This window comes from Schistocerca gregaria, chromosome 4 (genome assembly GCF_023897955.1).
Source record: "Schistocerca gregaria isolate iqSchGreg1 chromosome 4, iqSchGreg1.2, whole genome shotgun sequence".
NCBI classification, from domain to species: domain Eukaryota; kingdom Metazoa; phylum Arthropoda; class Insecta; order Orthoptera; family Acrididae; genus Schistocerca; species Schistocerca gregaria.
In genome coordinates this window covers 667,747,832-667,768,425 of record NC_064923.1, presented here as the reverse complement: position 1 = coordinate 667,768,425, position 20,594 = coordinate 667,747,832, and the positions used below count along the sequence as shown (strand labels likewise).

At 38.8% G+C, this 20,594-nt stretch overlaps 1 protein-coding gene across 2 annotated transcripts in view; it reads right to left on the bottom strand.

Annotated features, from left to right (window-relative positions):
- Window positions 1–20,594, bottom strand: part of LOC126268183 (acylphosphatase-2-like) — a 62,819-nt gene that overhangs the window by 7,110 nt on the left and 35,115 nt on the right. The window contains exons 3-4 of one of the 2 annotated variants that reach the window (XM_049973789.1): window positions 11,148–11,257; window positions 5,777–5,943 (exon numbers count right to left, since the gene is read on the bottom strand). In XM_049973789.1, coding sequence (XP_049829746.1) covers window positions 5,829–5,943; window positions 11,148–11,257 — 225 coding nt within the window. In that variant the 3' untranslated portion in view covers window positions 5,777–5,828. The remainder of the gene's footprint in view (window positions 1–5,776; window positions 5,944–11,147; window positions 11,258–20,594) is intronic. The other variant, XM_049973788.1, reaches the window with a different exon arrangement.

Here is a 20,594-nt window from a genome sequence, read left to right as displayed (position 1 = left end):
ACCTGCAGATTACACCAACCACACCCATGACACACTCAGCAGAGGCAGCCTTGACAGCCCGCACTTCAGATCAGTCCTCTATTTAACAGTACTGAATGTGACGTGCCTACTGCTCATGTGACTTCAAATGTGCTAATGGCATCCATTAAGGTTATTACAAACAATACTTCTCATAAGCTACACACCACCAAAGGACCTCCTGTCCAAGAGAAAGCATGCCACCTGTCGGCTACAAAACTTCACCTTGCTAAATAGTGCATTCAGGAGCTGGTAAGCACAGGAAATTTATGTTGTTCTGATGGCAACTGGTCACAATCACCCCATCCCCCACATCCAAGATTTTGCATTGCTATTACATGGTGCCCAGCATTTCAGTGTCACTGACTGTCATAAGACATATCCCCAAATTCCAATGTACAAAGATGACGTCCTAAAACTGCCATTATAACTCCCTTTGGCTTGTTAGAATACTGCTTTATGCCTTATGGACTCAAAAATACAGCTCAGATGTGGCAACATTTTGTGAACACTTTCTCCAGTTTCCATTTTGTTACGCTTATATTTATGACGTTTTAATTTTTTTCTGTCTCTGCTGAAGAACATGAGCAGCACCTTTCTCAAGTACTCCACGAACTCTCTGATAATGGCGTAGAGATAAATGACAAATCACAGTTGCGTCTGAATGGAGTTACTTTCACAGACCGCACTGTAAACTGTAAAGGTTTATGTCCCATATCTAAATGCATTGCTCACACTATGAGCATAACACCAGCCATGCCCTCAGCATTTCTTGAGCACGATAAAATTTTTTCAGATTCCACATTCCTCATGCTGTCTCTCTTTAAGTGTCCCTAACTGACACCTCACAAGACAAGCATACTACAGGTGATAGCAAAGTCACATTTTCCGAAGACATGACTCAAGCCTTTAATGATCTGAAAACAGCTCTAGCTGATGCAGTCACACTAGCTCAGCCCAACACCAATGCCCCAATTTCAATCACTACTGATGCTAGCGATACCGCCTCACTGGCAGAAGTCCTTTGCATCGAGCCCCCCATACCACCTGCTGGATTTGTGGAGGACTCTTAATACTAGTGTTGCAACGACATATAGGCAAGACCTCTCAAGTCATTGCGCTTCTTTTCCAAAAAAGTGTCTTTCTCAGCATAAGTGGTCCGTCTTTGCAGGGAACTTCTTGCTCTCTATGAAGCCAAAAGCTATTTTTGAGGGAATATATAGGCACACAACGTCACTATTTACATGGACCACCATCACCTCATTGACATGCTGTGTAATCCCACCAGTGATCTCCCGTTTTCGGCATGTGGACTTCATCAGCTAATATATGACAGATACCCATTTTATCAAAGGCACGGATAACACTGTAGTAGATTATATGTCGTGCCTTCATGCTATTACAAGCCTCTTTGAGTTGGCAAAACTCGCAAGATTGCGGTCTACAGGTCCTGAGATGCAGTCACTAACTACAAACAACTCCACCTCCCTGCGCATCTCAACTTGCTCTTCCCCTGGTGTCATGCAGCCGGTCCTTTGTGATACATCAACAAATACACCATGACCACTTGTACCTCTCCCCCTTCATTGGACCTTCTTTCTTCTTTACCCCCCCCCCCCCCTCCACTTCATCCATCACCATGGATCAGAGCTGCCAGTTCCAATCTTTGCTCTTTGACTGCTTGTGCATTCTATGTGGTGCCAAGCAATTTCTTATTATAGCTTATCATCCACAAAGTAACTTATTGATCGAATGCTGGCAACAAGTGCTGAAAGTAGCTTTAATGTGTCACTTAAGACTCTCTGTCTGATGCACTTCCACAGGTTCTACATGGCATACAGGCAGCGTATCAAGATGATTTGAATTCCTTGCTGGCGGAAATCCTTTACATCGAGCCCCTCGTACTACCTGCTGAATTTGTTGGGAGCTCTAATACTAGTGGCAACAAGGTACTGTCCTCTAGTTGAGCAAGTTCACTCTCATATCACGCACATACACATACCATGAACCCAAGCACATACATTACTCCAAGTTTTTCTCCAAAAAGGCATTGCAAGCTGTGACTATTATGTTACAAGATGATGCTGTTTGTTCAGTCCTAACTCTGTCATATTTGGGGCCCTATCAGGTTGTCAGTCCCCCAGAAAATACAATGACACTCATGCTTCATAGCAAACCACCCAGTCTCCCTACAACAAGTTCCACCAGTGTGGTTTCTTGCCAGCCACATCTCAGATGATGATGACTCAGAGCTCATCCTAAGTGGAGCTACCACAAATAACTTAATTCCTGTCAAGTATTCAGTAGGCACTCCCAACTCGCACTCCCTCACTACCTGTCACGGGTCACAGTAGCGTTAGTGATAGTGTCCCTAACAGTGAAAATGTTGAGCATGACGAATCAGTCAGTCGTACCTTTCTTCTCACCAGTCATGCCTTCTGCTGCCATGCTATGTTTACTGTCAACATCTCTGCATACCCAATCGCAGATATTTCCTTTCAATGTAATAAAGATTTATTTAGGCAGCACCTTGCTCCCTCAGAAATTGTTTGTAACGTTACGATCATCCGAGCTCTCCAATTACCTACTGACTTTGTAAACAGCTCTCTTCGAGCTTCCATCAGCAAGGACAGTCTGCTTACAATTTATGTCCAATGCAATCAGATGCCAAGATGGCACGGCAACATACCATATAACAGCCTTGTGGACGACTGTCAGCATTCGTGGCACCCACCTTGCGGACACTTTTTGTATCTGAAAGTCTTCATGTAGTATTATGCGCACAAATTCCTTGGAAATGCCAACTGTGGAGGTGATGTCTGCTACACTCATTCTGTGAATCTCCAAAGTTACTTGCTCCATCATCATGTCGTCAGATCAACTGGTACGTGGCCGAGATTTGTCTGTTTTCATATGACATTCTGCCTTCTGTGGAACTGTAGCACTTATGAATGTACATTAGATACCTCCATGATACCATAAATACATTTCTACAATACGTCTCACTGAACTGGTATTGAACTTCAGTTGGTATCACACCACGCAAGTTCAAGAAATGAATGATTACACATGATCCTTGTAATGAAAACACGCCAGTTTAAGTACCAAAACTGTCTTCACTTTCATTGCTGCCACTTGAGATCTGTGTGCTGTAAGTGCTGCTACCTCACACACACACATTCACAAGTGCACAAGTACTTTAAAACAAACCATGTTTTTCAATCCATTTCCAGCTCTGAATAAAAAAAGAAAGAAGAAAGAACGAACACCTGAGTAGTTGTAACTTGAATGCACCTCATAAATTGACCACAGTGATTGATGTCAATGGTGGCCATCCCATACCAATTCAGTGCTTAGGCACCACACCTAACAGCCAAACTCAAATTGAACCATGAATGTTTCCATACACATCTTCAACATGGGAAAAATATATTAAAAACAAAGATTCCAAGACTTACCAAGCGGGAAAGCGCCGGCAGACAGGCACATGAACAAAACACACAAACACACACACAGAATTACGAGGTTTCGCAACTGGCAGTTGCTTCGTCAGGAAAGAGGGAGGGAGAGGGAAAAATGAAAGGATGTGGGTTTTAAGGGAGAGGGTAAGGAGTCATTCCAATCCCGGGAGCGGAAAGACTTCCCTTAGGGGAAAAAAAGGACAGGTGTACACTCGCGCACACACACACACACACATATCCATCCGTGTGTGTGTTTGTGTGTTTTGTTCATGTGCCTGTCTGCCGGCGCTTTCCCGCTTGGTAAGTCTTGGAATCTTTGTTTTTAACATACACATCTTCACACGCAGTAAATTGTAGTAGAGACACCTTTCTGCTCTTGTGGAGAAGAGAAACATGCAAATCACCTTTTCTTTGGGTGCTCTAGAAACTAGGTATGTTTTGTCTACAACATGCAAACAAACCAATTTTCTATCAACACGTATATGAGCTCACAGGATGGTGCAAGTTAAATGTCCATAAACTCACTAAAAAATGGGAAAAACTGGAAGCAGGAGGAGGGGCTGATCAATCCCGTGTTAGTCTGATTGTAAATGTTCTCTGGTCCAATCGTATTTTACCTATCCTATACATGCCATTAATACTCTTCATATTTTTTTAAATTCTTTCTCCTGACGTTCCTTGCATGTCAGCGTTGACAATATCATAGGATCTCACAACATCCTTATAAAAGTTGAGGGTGATGTGCAATTCGCAAATAATAGGACAGGCACTGCGACTATTTGATACTGTAAGAAGTTTGGTTACTCGTTGTGAAGTAGCCATCTTGGTAATAAGGAAGCCTTATATATATATATATGTATACTTTTTTTCATGGATTTCATTTCCTTCTAATCAATTTTTAATATAGAGAGATGAAACTATGTCAAACAAAAGTCCCTCTCAATAATAATAAACTGTTTTTGGTACTGTAGTGCAGTATTTCAGTCTAGATGTTTTATTTTATTTGAGGGTTCCTCTCCCAGACAATCTTCATTACAACAATTAACAGTGGTTGCTGAACCCTGCCTTGAGTTTAAGATACTGAAGAACTTACGACATTGAGCAGCCCCAGATCAGAGAAGGGAGAAACAGGGAGTCACAACAAAGTAGGCAGACATGGAGGAGGCAGTTTATTGGATACAGTACGTACACTAAATAGCAAGATAGCTGTAGGCTTTGGAGAGAGTGAAAATTAGAATATCAGCACCGGTGAAGGCTGTATTGATGGCAGAAGAGAGCTGTAATGGAAAGGAAGATTAAATTTAAAGGTAGTGGTGCAAGGTTCACCTCTGTAGCTCATTGGTCAGTGAGCCTGCTGCTATGCGGAGGACATGGCTTCGATCCTTGGTACTGCCAGGGATTTTTCCTTGGTGAGAGGGCTGGAACAGCATGCATTCAGCCTCGTGACGTCAACTGTGAAGCAAGTTGGGTGAGAAGGTCAAGAAAGCTGGAAACAACTGGGGTAGCAGTGTGCTGACACCACACCCCTCCACAGTGCTTCCAATGATACCATTACCAGAGAATAACATGGCTAATTATGGCCAGAATGTGGAACTTTCCTCAGCTTTAGTGGTGGGAAGGGTGAGTGGGCTTTGCAGGAGTTTGATGATATGCAAAGAAATCAAGACACAGCATGTGACACTGGAATAGAGGAGATGGACAATGGAGGGACAGCAGATTCCTGCATGGCAGCAGATGGGAGAAGTGACACGGTTGCATGGCATAGTTTGGGGTGGGAGCAGGGGAACACACGCAGTGTGAGGAATAGCTTAAGGATTGAGGGCAATTGAGATTTGAGTACGATTTTTTTTCCCACTTAGCTTTAAATAAGAAATTAGGTATAATTTTTAAAGCTACATATGTAACTCTACAAACGTTGCTGAGTAATTGGTCATCTTTACTCTTATTTTGTATCCATTACACGCAGGGAACGATAATGCAGACAGTTAAATATTGTATCTACTATTCCAGTCTTCATTAGCCCTGAAATACAGAAATAACTAGATTCTCTTTTTCTCCACATCTAATATAACAAAGAAAGATCTTCTTTGCCAGGCGTTCACACTTCAATTTGGCCAGGATACAAGAACAGATTTGCCACTGTTATGAACTCATGCTTTTACATGCACATGCACGCTATACATTCCATATTTCACTATAACAACTGCCTTACATTAAATCATAAAATATGACCTCTGTTATTTAAGACAAAAAAAATCAATATTTGTAAGTATGTAGCTTATTGTTATTTAACTTACGGAAAATAGCAATGTTATATCACTTTTTAGTAAGCAGTTCATAAAACAAGTGTCAGTGCTTGACTGTGAAAGAAGCAAATGAGTATTGACGAATTGGAGCTTCATTTCTGAATTCCGCTTTTTCAATTTTGGAACTTGGGCTTCCAGTCGTTTGAAGCCATTTTTTCCTGGAACAAGTTCAGGTAAAAATAATAGCTTTATGAATATACACAGTATCTATTATAGCACAGGTATATTAGCAAGGGGTTTATGTGGCAAGTGGTGTGTCCAGTCTCCTCTGTTTCATATCAAGTTGTGTGTGTGTGTGTGTGTGTGTGTGTGTGTGTGTGTGTGTGTGTGTGTGTGTGTGTGTGTGTGTTTGTTTTTCATCAATGCCACGTGGGGCAAAGGATGGCTTCAGTTCATTAAGGAGAAGTAAGAGAAAGGTAATAGATTAGTTTTGTGTTTGTTCATCAGGGGTAAACTTTAACCTCATTCTCAGTCTGTGCACAGTTTTAATCTGTAAAGATAAGTCATATCAGAGGCAGCTTTGCTGAAAAATGGATTTTTCTTTCTGGGGTGACATCTTATGCCAAAAATAGACCATTTATTTCTTCCCTGTTTCACAACAAGAACCTGTAGTGCATATTTTAAAGTGATCAGGAGTTTTGCACAGCAATAACAGTTTTGCTGATTTGAGAATTGACTGTTATAACTGTGGAGTTAATCACATTTTTCTGGTAAAATTTCATGGGAGGGCCACTTGTTTTCTGCAAAAGAACTAGAACTAAAATCTCAGCTTTTTGCACGCATATGTAATTCTCAAAATTGTCATCCTGGTGATGCACACATTTATCCCAATTTGACAATACCATCACTGTAGAATGACTGACTGTTGACAGAACCACATCATCCCTTCTTGCACTACTTCATCACTAACAAAGTCCTCGAAAGTGCTCTGTAAGTTTTGGAAACAAATGAAGAAACAGGATGGAGTCAATTGAGGACTGTATTGAGGATGATCAATAACAGTGTATCCAAAGAATCTGATTGTTGTAGATGTCACAGTACTCTTGTGGTCTGGTACTGTCACACTGAAGGAGAGGGGTGCACCATGTGTCGACAAACTCTTCTAAGTTGTGCTTCCAGTTTTCTGGGGGTCTCTGGGTACCATGCAGAGTTTATAGTTGTCCCTTTAAGCATGAATTCCAAATGCATCACACCTTGAAAATCCCAGAACATTGTGCATGACTTTGCCTGCTGATGGCACAGTCTAACTTTCTTGGCAACTGTGATCCTCTGTGGCAGAAACCCACTGATGCTCGTTTTCAGGGTCAAAATGGTGAAACCAGCTTTCAACATATGTCACAATGTTGTTACAGACTCCATCACCCTTTTGCTCAAAATGCAACAGAAATTGTTGACCAATGTCCAGTCTCCTCTGTTTCATATTAGGAGTGGGCATTCGAGGCACCCACCATGCACAGTTTTCTGTACTGCAATGATGGACTGTAAACACCCATATGAAAGCTGTGTGTGTTATCCAATGATTTTCCCTGACGAGTTTATCAATCCGATTTAGGGTTGCCATAAGCATCACACACATTGAGGTTAGCACCACCATTTCCTTCATTATGAGCAAGAACAATCAAACATCACATATTACTGATGTCAATACAATCATCACTAGTCACAGAGCTCCCTCTTCTATGGATTTCAACTGGAGGCAGGTTTTTTCCAGTTAGAAACTATTACAGCACGCTCTTTCTCATGAAGTGACATAGGTATGTTAGGAAGTGCCACGTTACACAGTACAATGCAGAGCCCTCTAGTGGCAGCAAGTTTCAATTTGCATCAGCAAAGCAGGAAAGTATACCAATGACATTCATTCAATACCTCAACAAACATTGAGAACAGAATGACAATTCTGGAAGTATTATTTTTCAGCATGCCCTCTTATTTTTTCTTTAAGAATCCTGTGCCCAGTAAGAAGTCTACTGTGGAAGTTTGCACTAATGAATAGGTCTGCAATGAAAGGAGATGTTAAGGTTACTGCCTTTCTTTTCTTCTTTTTTGCTCTTGTGCTCATCAATGAAACCTGCAGTACACAATAGCTGGTAGTAAATGAGACAGACATAAAAATCCTTATGGTACTGCACAGTTAGGACACTTCCAAAGTGTCAAACTATTTTAGGTTGTGCTACAGTCAGTTTTTCGGACTGATAATTGACATGATCTTATACTTCTTTCATTTTAAGTAATTGTATTGCTTGATACAGCATGTGTGAAAAGATTTTCCCCAGCTAAGTTTTTACCCAATAACACGGAGAGAGAGGGTCTGAATACAGTATTTTGAAGTTGCACTCTTGTACCTTCATGTACCCTGCAGATAATAAAACTTACATCATTTTTCACTTCAATTATTCCCTACATGAAAGATTACACTTAACAAGCATGGTCTGCCAAAAATCATATTTTACCATCCCAATTGCTGTGCACATCCCTTACCTGGCAATCTGCAGTTTTTCTGCCTCTCATTACTCTTTTCTACAAAAGCCAGCACCCTTACATAAAAACATCACAGACTCTTACATTGTGACTGATATGGAGAATGTGACACTTTTCTGAAAGAGATCATCTTTACTTTACCTCTTCCCTTATTGGCCGATGTCAAAGCCAGTTCTAAAAATTCTTCCTGTTTTGATGTACACTGACTGTCTCCGATGACTGTCGCCAATGTCACTGCAAATTACTTCCTTCCATGTGAGTGGTGACTTTTTCTTATACCACTATTAACTTGAAGATTTACTTTTTATGTAATATGAAAATAAGTGGTGATTATTGATGTACTGAGTAATCAGATTTATCCACTTCATCTCAAGCAACTTATTGTTTGTTGCACGGGTGTGCTAATTTTAAACCACAAGCTTAAATGATGAATGTCACACATGATTTGCAGTGTCATAAATTGTCACAAATGACATGAGGAAAAGAAATGAAATGTGAAGGTTTTGAAGAATATGTACATAATGTTGCAAGGACTTCAAGACTTTGTAAAGATTTTGAAATGTTACAGTTATTTCTAAATTGTCTTTTCTGAAATCAGCTTTGGGGACATTCTTACGTGGTTTAATCTGATACATTTATTTTAATGAATAAGTTAATTTTCTGAAACTGAATACTAAAAATTTTAGACGATACCAATGACATGAAACTGTTCAGTTTTCATTAGTGCTAAGCTATTTTGAAACAAATTTACTTGTGAAGTAGAAATGGTACTATACAGGTGGAAACCTGCTGACAAGCATTGCAAAGATATTGCAGCAAGAAAAGAGATTTTATACAGAAGCATGCAAATCATTACAGTTTTTCAGATTGCACAAACAATTAATGGGCACACACACACAAATGTATTCTTGTGATTTATTGATGACATATGAGAATGGATGATAAGTTTTGTAATAACATTCTACAAAACATATTCTTACTAAACCAAAAAATTATTTCTAAGGCCAATCTAATACAATCTTGTGTCATACATGTTGGATTGCAGCCTGTAAACTGCAACTGTTTATGAAATAAGGGATAAAACCATTATGTGTACCAGTCAATTTTATTTTCTCCCACAGCACATGTCAAGGGCTTACGCCCTTTTCTTCAGGTGGATCAGTGGATTTCATACTTTTTTGTTTGTTTGCTGGGAGTAGCCAGTTCTCTGCTTTGATTTTATTTTATTACAAATAAAATGTAATTTCTATTGGAATTACAACATGTTAAACAATAATGAAACTGCTTAATTTTTTGATTCACAAGTTGTTTTCATGATGTAGGTTACTCAATAAATATTTAATGTTGCCTCAGGTGTCTACAAGATAAAATGCAATGTACACCCAGTGCAATATGTGGGTCAGATCAGCCAAAGCTTCTGAACTAAATTTAAGGAATACATATGAATTTATGTACAAAACCTATAATAAATCTGCCATAGCTACTCACAATGACACAGGACACATTTTTGACAACAGATAGTAATCTAACAAAGCTTTGTGAACTAAACAAAGCCCACAAGTACAGCCTCTCTAACAAACTTAAGATGCTTATTCACAATAGGAAACATGGGCAGAACTTGCTCAATGGCAAAGCTTGAGACAATGACAATGATTTTTTGGGAGCTTCAACCTACTAGATGACCGATTTTTGCTATTATTTTTGAGTGACCTACATCACAAAAACAACCCTCAAATCACCAAACTGATATATTACAAAATAATATGTTATTTGTATCTTTATTTTGTAATCTAAATTGGTCACAAAAGCTCTTTGACTTACAAAGCACTTGTCTCTACATCTGTACAATCTCTGGACTGTTCATAATATCATTTCACATTTGTGTGGCATCTGAAGAGGAAAATGTACATTCATAGTAACCCTCAGGTTTCTTTCTGCAGAAACACCTCAAGTATCTTTATTACTGTTGTAATTTCAGTGCCATGTTAAGTTAAAAAGTGTCAATCATACCTCATTTGCAGTGAAAAGGAAGTCTAACAGGACAACTTGGTACTTCTAGCAAATAAAAACGTAAAGTAATCCACTGATCAACCTGAAGGTGAGTGTATAAGCTCTAGAAACATAGTGTTGGGGAAAATAAAAATGACTGACACAGATAACTGTTTTATCTTTTATCTGATCTCATACACTCCTACAAAACATATAACATCAATACTCTCAACAGCTACTAGCCAGCATTTGCTTATTCAAACCATTTGCCAGTGAACAGAACAGTTAGCAAAAATCACACTCACTCACCTACACTCAAGTTACTTAACATTACCTACTATTGAATAGACACTTACCAGACTTATCAATCCATCCTCATAAATCATGCTAAGTTAAGTAAGTGTATAACACTTTCAAAATAAAAAAAAGAATAATCTATTATTATTGGTTTCTCCATCTCAAGCTTGCTGTAAATAATTAAGGTATGTTTTTCACCTGACATTTCGCTTCTTTTTTATAAGGAATCTTCTGTGATCATTCTGGAAATATGGGCACACAATATGTCTATAAATCTTGATATTTACAGACTGAAAACAGTATTTCCTAATAAAATTGGCATACAATTTACAGTGGTTTTGCTCCTTGTTTACATATTTTGCAAATCACTGCTTTTTCTTTCATTGTTGGTGGAGATTAAGGGTGAAATAAAATTTGCTTCACATTCACTTTTGGCAATTTTTTGCCTTTCTTGAATCCACTTTTTGGTTTTGTTACTTTTAATATGGAAAAAACCAATAATTATTATAGCGGCCTTTGCAGAATATGGTCATGCAAGCAAACATTATGAGAAAAGCAATTTTAAGTCAATAATGAAGCAATAGTGAAAATTCCTTACATGTGTTCCACTTTTTTAACTTCTCCTTCTATTCTTCCAAGAACTGTACCTTTTGGGGTGTTCATAATCCAACCTTTTACACCCACTTTCTTGGCTTCGTCAACTGTGTACTGAAAATTGAAAAATACATAAACAAATTAAATTAAAAGGACTAATAGAAGGTATTATTAGTGCAAAATCAGAGAAAAAACAAACTGTATTGGTAGTGCAGGTCCTTTGAGAAAAAAATAATTATCACAAAACAATCTAAAAATAATAATCACAAAACAATCTAAAAATAATAATCACAAAACAATCTAAAAATAATTATCACAAAACAATCTAAAAATAATTATCACAAAACAATCTAAAAATAATTATCACAAAACAATCTAAAAATAATTATCACAAAACAATCTAAAAATAATTATCACAAAACAATCTAAAAATAATTATCACAAAACAATCTAAAAATAATTATCACAAAACAATCTAAAAATAATTATCACAAAACAATCTAAAAATAATTATCACAAAACAATCTAAAATTCACTACAAAACAAACAAGCACCAGTATTTCACTGTAAATGAATCACAATGAAAATAAAAATAAACAATTAATTCATTCATTTGCTCAATCACAGATTCACCAACCCACCAATCTCTCAGATATGTGGAGAGAATCAGAATGTATGTTGGCAAAGAGACGGTGCTGTGATGAGTGAATTTCTACTGTAGAGTTAATTAATGACTATTAAAAATGTGTGTGGCATGTGTCAACCATAATAGGGTCTTTCTGTAACATATGCAATATTTAGAAGGCATAAAATTGGCATTCCACATAATCTGGAGAAAAAAATCTACATCTTTCAAAGAGGTTGAAAAAGCAGCTTCTTTCACAGGAAGAAAAAAGTTAGTGTCCTTAGATATATGTGAAGCTCCTAAACAATATTGTTATTTTCCTGCAACAAATAAGTAAGTGAACTGAACTGTTTTGCTTCAGATGATCATCCCACAAGATAGCGAAGAGTCAAGGCATATGTCAGGAATGGAAGGAAGCTTAAGGCTGCACATCCTCTTGACAATGAGGAAATTACAGATAGAGCATAAGCATTGATTGTGGAAGTATGGGACAGGAAACAGACCTGGTCATTTTCAAAGGAATCATCCTGACTATGGAAATAACAGATTTTCTAAAAAAGTGTTAACACATCGTGTGGCAAAACCCAAAATTTGGGACAAGTTTTCCACTGATTCATGCAGTGCTCTTTGATTAGCAAATAAGGAACATCCCAACAAAATGTGACACCAGGTGAGTTACAAGCATTTTGTCACACTTCAGTGGCTGGAAAGATCTACAACACAACCAGGCAGTCACCAAGTAAAGCTCATAGTCTCCCCACTTTCAGTCATTCTTCCTCACACTGATGTGTGTTCATGTGCCTCAATGAAGAAATGATGGCATACAGGTGGATCACACATCGTGTCACTATATTTCCATTACAGGTATCATTAGCTTTCACGCCAGCTTAAGTTACTTCCCTGGTACACAGCAAAATGAAACTTTTTTACGGCAATTTTCTAATGGAATGAAGGTATCATTCTGGGTTTGTTGTTTGGAAGAGTATACTTGTTTAACAGCTTTAAAGTAACTTACGGAAATGGAGTAGACAGAGAATTACTTAGAATGGTATCTCCCTAGTTCCAAGCACACATTTAACTCTGCATTATGCATAAAACTGCTTTAGTAACCTGGAGTATTTTCAAGTAGTATAACTGAACACTCAAGATGGTACCCTTGTTTATTGAATGGCTGCTGCTGAAGGTGTGATGGTGTACACATGCATATTTCTTCAGTTATATTTCCTACAAGTAACAACAACAATAATCTTTCTTGATGTTAAAGTATCTTTAAAGGATGTCGAATTTGACTTAATATCGAGCAGTCTGTCACTGTCATGATGGGGCAGAAGAACAAACAGAGAGATATCCTTGGAAAAGGGTGAGATGCACCTCACAACAGAAGTCTAAGCAGAAGAGGTTTAACACAGGAAAAACTTCACGTAAAAATAATGTAGGAATTAACTGCCACTATCCTCTTTAAATGTTTTGAGAAAGCAGGTAAAAGCAATCTGAGCCGAACACTCAAAACATTCTGTGAAATTTGTAACTTTGATGTTCAGACTGCATCTACATGTCAATCCAAGGACTGTTTGTGGATCGAAGGTGACTTCTGAATATCCGTCATCTGTATTCATAAGAAAGACATTATGTTGAGACATCTGGCACAAAGTGAGTTTCAGGAAATATAGGAGGCAAAACCATGTTCTCACTCTGTAATTAAAAGATGATGGACCAAGACTATTGAAAAGATTAAAGTTGCTGACATTCTGTCCCCCTCAGATTAAATCCCTCCTGTTCATCATGAATTTTTCTTGTCACTAAACTCAAGACATCTGGACAATGGACACATCTGTGACAAGCAATTAAATACTTTCAAGCAACGAGCTACACTTAAGTCTTCTAGTACTTCTGTGTAAATGTTTTCATAATGTTATCATTATGCTCTGTTGCTTGTGTATGTGATTTGGGTAACATAACAGTATCTCCAAACAACAATAAAGGGTGTATTTGTGTGTTTCATGTGGTATAGCCTGTTTCTTATTCTTTTTATATCTGTATGGGAGAGCATATGTGTTAAAAGCAATCCTGAACAAAATAATTGTTAGAATAAAAATATTCAGATTTGTGGACCAATGATAACTTTAATATGATTGGTCTCAATCCTTTAGCAACCCCGAAGCACCACCAGTGTTCCTAGATTTCATTCCTGTATTACATCCCAATGTTCCGAAGGTGCAGATTTCAATAAGTACGACAGAAATGATAAAAATTGGTTGTAACACTGGACGAAGGTTGGAATTCCCACTTCGTCATGCAGCTCAGGAACCTAATGAAGCACAAGATGTGTAAGGCTCGCCGGAGGCCTATTTTCTGTAGCACTTGCAGGTTATGTATCTTATCTAAGTAACATGGGCCACTTGGGACACGTGTAATTCATATTGGGGTGACACCACTTGAAAAATATTTCGCAGTTGCCACACAATGCATCTTGTACATTGAACTACAACATGTGCAATTTCAGCTTTACGGAGCTGAATGTATGATCTATTTTTCAACCTTAATTTAAATCCAAATGCACAACAAAATAAACATTAAAATTTGATTTATTTGCCCAAACAATGTTTAAAGGCAGGAAAACAATTTATTGAGGTAATAGGGTTTACATTGGAACCTATAGAAAATAATGTAAATGGTGGGGAAAATGTGTGCTAGTGCATGCATGTGCACACATACTTTTGTATATGGTACCTTACTATGTAAACACATCAGTGTGTTGGTTTTTTTCCTCCTCTGTGTTAAACAGTCTTCTCATAACACATCACAAACTTTGCGACCTAATGTTTCCTGCACAGTCATAGCTGCATCACAAAGAGGGCTATGCCTGTCAGTTATAGGCTATTCTTTCGCCTCCACGAATCCATAATTCAATACCTGACCTGCCGCCCAGGGGACTATAAACTAATTGCTTCCTTGCGCCACATGTACCAATCAACTTAAAAACATACACTATGTGATCAGAGGTATCTGGACACCCCCAAAAACATACGTTTTCATATTAGGTGCATCGAGGTGCCACTACTGCCAGGTACTCCATATCAGCAACCCCAGCAGTCATTACACACCGTGAGAGCAGAATGGGGCACTCTGTGGAACTGACGGACTTCGAATGTCGTCAGGTGATGAGGTGTCACTTGTGTCTTACATCTGTACGCGAGATTTCCACACTCCTATACATCCCTAGATCCACTGTTTCCAATGTGATAGTGAAGTGGACTTGTGAAGGGACACATGCAGCACAAAAGCGTACAGACCAGCCTTGTATGTTTACTGAAAGAGACCGCTGACTATTGAAGAGGGTCGTAATGTGTGATAGGCAGACATACATCCAGACCATCACACAGGTATTTCAAACTGCATCAGGATCCACTGCAAGTACTAGGATTTCATGGTCGAGTGACTGCTCATTAGCCACACATCATGCTGGTAAATGCCAAACGACATTTCACTTTGTGTAAGGAGTGTAAACATCGGACAATTGAACAGTGGAAAAACGTTGTGTGGAGTGACGAATCATGGTACACTATGTGGTGATCCAATGGCAGGGTGCTAGTATGGCGAATGCCCAGAGAACATCATTTGCCAGTGTGCGTAGAGCCAACAGTAAAATCTGCAGGCAGTGGTGTTATGGTGTGGTCATGTTTTTCATGGAGGCGGCTTACACTCCTTGATGTTTTGCATGGCACTATCACAGCACAGGCCTACATTGATTTTCTGAGCACCTTCTTGCTTCCCACTGTTTAAGAGCCATTCAGGGATGGTGATAGCATTTTTCAACATGATCGAGCACCTGTTCATAATGCACGGCCTCTGGCGGAGTAGTTGCATGACAATAACATCCCTGTAATGGACTGGCCTGCACAGAGTTCTGACCTGAATCCTATAGAACACCGTTGGCTTGTTTTGGGATGCCAACTTCGTGCCAGGCCTCACTGACCAACATCAGTTCCTCTCCTCAGTGCAGCACCCCGTGAAGAATTGGCTGCCATTCCCCAAGACACCTTCCAGCACCAGATTGAATGTATGCCTGCAAGAGTGGAAGCTGTCATCAAGGCTAATGGTGGGCCAACACCATATTAAATTCTAACATTACCGATGAAGGGCCGCCAATGAACTTTTAAGTCATTTTCAGCCAGGTGTCCGGATACATTTGATCACATAGTGTACTAAATATAATGGCTATAATTGTTAGTCTTCAAATGAAGTAAATACTGATGTAACATTGTTCAGTACACTGTCCTGAGACACCAAAGAAATATCTGCACTCGCACCCTTTACGCCCTGTATATAATGAGCCGAAATCAAAATCTGTAAATGGCATGCACGGAGAAAATGTTTTGCTCCTACTGAAGTGAAAAATCTGTGTGCACCCACGTCTGGAGATCTGATCTTTCAGACTATGATTGCTGATCCTGTCTGTCTGAGGATAACATTATGGCTGCATTCTGAATGATCAATAACATCAAAGCACTGTATTTGGCACTGCACACACTTTCCACTGGCTGGATGTATTTTTCTTTCACAACTTCTAGCACAATACCATTTCGTATCTTGTAAAGTGTCATCAGGTGGCACCAACAGACATCTATCACAGATAAGAAAGCCAAGAGACACTGCCTTGACTGGTTGGTAGTCAATGATATTTATTTCTGATATCTTATCAAAACTCATAAATGAGGACTTCTATATGTTGCAGCCTCACCTCCACATATCATCCTAATTCATTTTCCTACAGCTAGAGAAGCATCAGGAATCTCTTCATTGGTCTAAATAATTGCATAACCAAAGACTGTGGTATCACTATCTGTTTTGACCTAAGACTTCCCACAGCCTATGCAAGAGCTTATACATATGGTGCACTTTAACACGGCATGGAGGGTATTCATGCAATATGGTGACCACTATGTCAAGCAGACAACAAATGATACAAAAATATTTGATTGCAGAAATAACATGAAACTAACAGAACAAGTGGGAACACAAGGTTTTAGGTGAGATCAGACTAAATGTAAGACAATCCTAATAACAAATCATACCAAAACAGTTACTAAAAAAAAACAAAATAAAAAACTTGCCACATATTTCACTCAACCTATATAGCTCTAACAAAAGAAAAACTAAAAGAAACAAAACAACAACCATTAACGAAACCTATTCCTCCCCAACCTTAGGCCCCCTCCCCCAACACCACCAACTGGCCAATACACATATCCGCACATGATAGCCAAATAAAAACATAATACACACAAAATACCATTATATACAACTTCGGGGAAAAAGAAAGAAAGCACAATCCAAACAAAACACATTCCACTGCAAGGTCATACAACAGTAGACGTTTAATAGCAGATGCCATATCGCCTGCCACAGTGGCAATCAACATACAATTCATATATTTCATTTTAAGAACCCTGACTGATAAACAGGAAGGGAAAAAAAATTCCAACCATTAACAACACAAACTAACAGTTCCAAAACCAAAAACAAACGATTAGCAAATAACTAACAACATGAAAAGAACTCACTAGCAACACATTAAAAAAAAAATTCCAGAAAACACAGTAACAAAAACCACAATGTCCAATGCCTCACCATCACCACTCACAACTTGTAAAAATAAACATTCCACCCTAGTGTGTGCCACCACAGACAACAAAACGCAATCTCCAAACAATGCATTCATGTAATACAAATATGACGTGCAAATGGTCACAAAACAGAACACAACTACATCACAAGTCAAAGCAGACAGATAGTACTGAAAACTCTGGTTGGCCATAAGTAACTGCTACAATATACCAGGCACTAACTTTGATAAGAATGTGATTATGGGCTTCCTCCTGCAGCACAGCTATATTCACCTGCAGTTTCTTAGTGTGAATAAAATTGCTGTAATAATTCATCTCTCTCTCTCTCTCTCTCTCTCTCTCTCTCTCTCTCTCTAAAAATTCAAGCTTTCGCAAACCAACGGTTGCTTCTTCAGGAAAGAGGGAAGGAGAGAGAAAGACGGAAGGATGTGGGTTTTAAGGGAGAGGGTAAGGAGTCATTCCAATCCTGGGAGCGGAAAGATTTACCTTAGGGGAAAAAAAGGACAGGTATACACACACACACACACACACACACACACACACACACACACACACACACACACTCACTCACTCACGACATTTGTAAAGGAAAAGAGTTTGGGCAGAGATGTCAGTCGAGGCGGAAGTACACAGGCAAAGATGTTGTTGAAAGACAGGTGAGGTATGAGTGGTGGCAACTTGAAATTAGCGGAGGTTGAGACCTGGCGGATAGCGAGAAGAGATGATACACTGAAGGGCAAGTTCCCATCTCTGGAGTTCGGATAGGCTGGTGGTAGTGGGAAGTATCCAGATAATCCGGACGGTGTCACACTGTGCCAAGATGTGCTGGCCATGCACCAAGGCATGTTTAACCACAGGGTGATCCTCATTACCAACAAACACTGTGTGCCTGTGTCCATTCATGTGAATGGACAGTTTGTTGCTAGTCATTCCACATAGAAAGCTTCACAGTGTAGGCAGGTCAGTTGGTAAATCACGTGGGTGCTTTCACACGTGGCTCTGCCTATAATCGTGTACACCTTCCGGGTTACAGGACTGGAGTAGGTGGTGGTGGGAGGGTGCAGGGGTCAGGTTTTACACCAGGGGCAGTTACAAGGGTAGGAGCCAGATGGTAGGGAAGGTGGTTTGGGGATTTCATAGGGATGAACTAAGAGGTTACGAAGGTGGCCATTGAGCATTAGAAAACTACTGGTCACATTTCATGTTATGATCTTTGACTCTGCTCTTTCTTTGTGACTGTGTGCCAATGTGAGTTGTTCAGTTGCATTGTATTCCAACTATCATTAAAGTTTTTGATAACTAATCACTTCTTGTGATTTCCATCCTCTACCGTCCTCTACCATTGGGACTGGAATTACCACAAGTTTAATGAACATTAACTTGAAAAATCACTGCTGCCTTCTGCATCTGGGTTCAACATTCATAGCCACCATAAACTCATCTATGTTCCCCAAAACTTGACATATTATTGATGAGATATCCTGTTGGTTTTCCATTACTAGCATAGGCATGAAATTCAGAAGCCACTTCAACTTTTTATTCTTCTTTCTGCGGAATTTAGTTGATGTGATACCATCAATGTATGACGTCTTTTGTTGTAATAGCATCACTTAAAAGAGGTACTCCACACACAACTACAGCCAACTCTTTTCATTGGGTGGGGGAACTATCACCTTTCATCATATTTGAATTTACAATAGGGCAGACTGCCAACAAACCATGTATATTACTGTGTAATTTCCCCCTAATGCTGAACCTTATGCTTTAATTGTTCATTGAAGCATACTTGTTGTCCCAAGATGCTTTTAGAACTTCCTTTTGTAATTTTTATCAGCTTCTAAGCTTGCTTTGTTTTCAAGCTACTGCTGGGCTGCGACACTCGACAAGAAGTAGGCACTGCACGACATACAATAGTATTCATAGGACAATTCCACATGTTATAATGGTGATTCAGTGGAATTCCTTCAGCCTTTTCATCAATCCTTTTCAGCAGCTCTAGGAAACACTGGTGGGTGTTTGATAACAGAAATGTTTCTATGATCTGAATTACCTTGCATTGATGGTAACCAACTCTCAACACAGAAAGCATTTTCTCTAAAGAACATCCTATTTATAAATAAAATTTGTTTGTATAATCAAAGAAACATTATGTTGACATGGTCAATCTTCTTTAACTCAGATACTAAAATACTGTTACTGGCACTAGATGTGGCACAGTCTGTAGTGTTACAAAGCAGCACAGCACATTATTTGCCTTAATTTAAAGTCTCTGAGTATGAGAAACAGTTGATGGGGATAAGTTGGTGGCAGCCACATATTCAAAGTTTCCACACATCCATCTTCTGGTGGATATTAGCACAACACCTGATATATTGTATGTAGCAACATTAACACCATCATCTGTGTTAAATGGTTGTATTTATATGCAACTGTTTGGTGTTACAATATGCCATCTTCAGGTCCTTTTGTGACTGGCTGATCACATTTGTAACTGGAATCACCACCACAAGGTTTTGTAGGTAGTTCAAAAAACATTGGCATCTACAAAACTTCTTACTGTCTGTGGTGCCGAGATGTTAGCTAATAGATAATCTGTGAAGCAGCTTCTCTAACCAGAAATTCATATAAGCAAACCAATTGTGACTTTACCTGTGGTTATTTGCTCTTTTGATAATGGAACTATGTATGGCTCTATTTAAGAAGAAAAGCTCGATAATGCCGTCGAGTCAAGCTGCACACATCTGCTTTCATGTCCATCAGCTAACTCACTGCAAATAACCTGTATGTGTGAGCCTGCGTTCAAACAGAGTATGCATTAGCTAGAACTGAGGATTAATAAATAAGTAAACAGAAATATTAAATAAAAGGCAAATGCATAATTAATACAAAGGGTTCTAGTCCAACGTCTAATTGATGTGGACAACTCCAGAGAATTCTGTTGAATATTGTTTACTGAAGAAAGTACATCTCGCGTAAGTGGAGAATGGTGCTACAATATCCAGTTAAAATACAAACAGAAAATAACCTTATCAAATGCAATAAAGCTGTTTTGAGGGCGTTACAACAATGGTAGCAGAATCCTCATGCTAAATAGGCATCCGAGAGATACAAAAATCTTAAGTTCATTTTGTGATCACTATACATGAAAACATTTGGTAGTTTAAAATAATTCACAGTTCGGCATGGTTTACACAACACC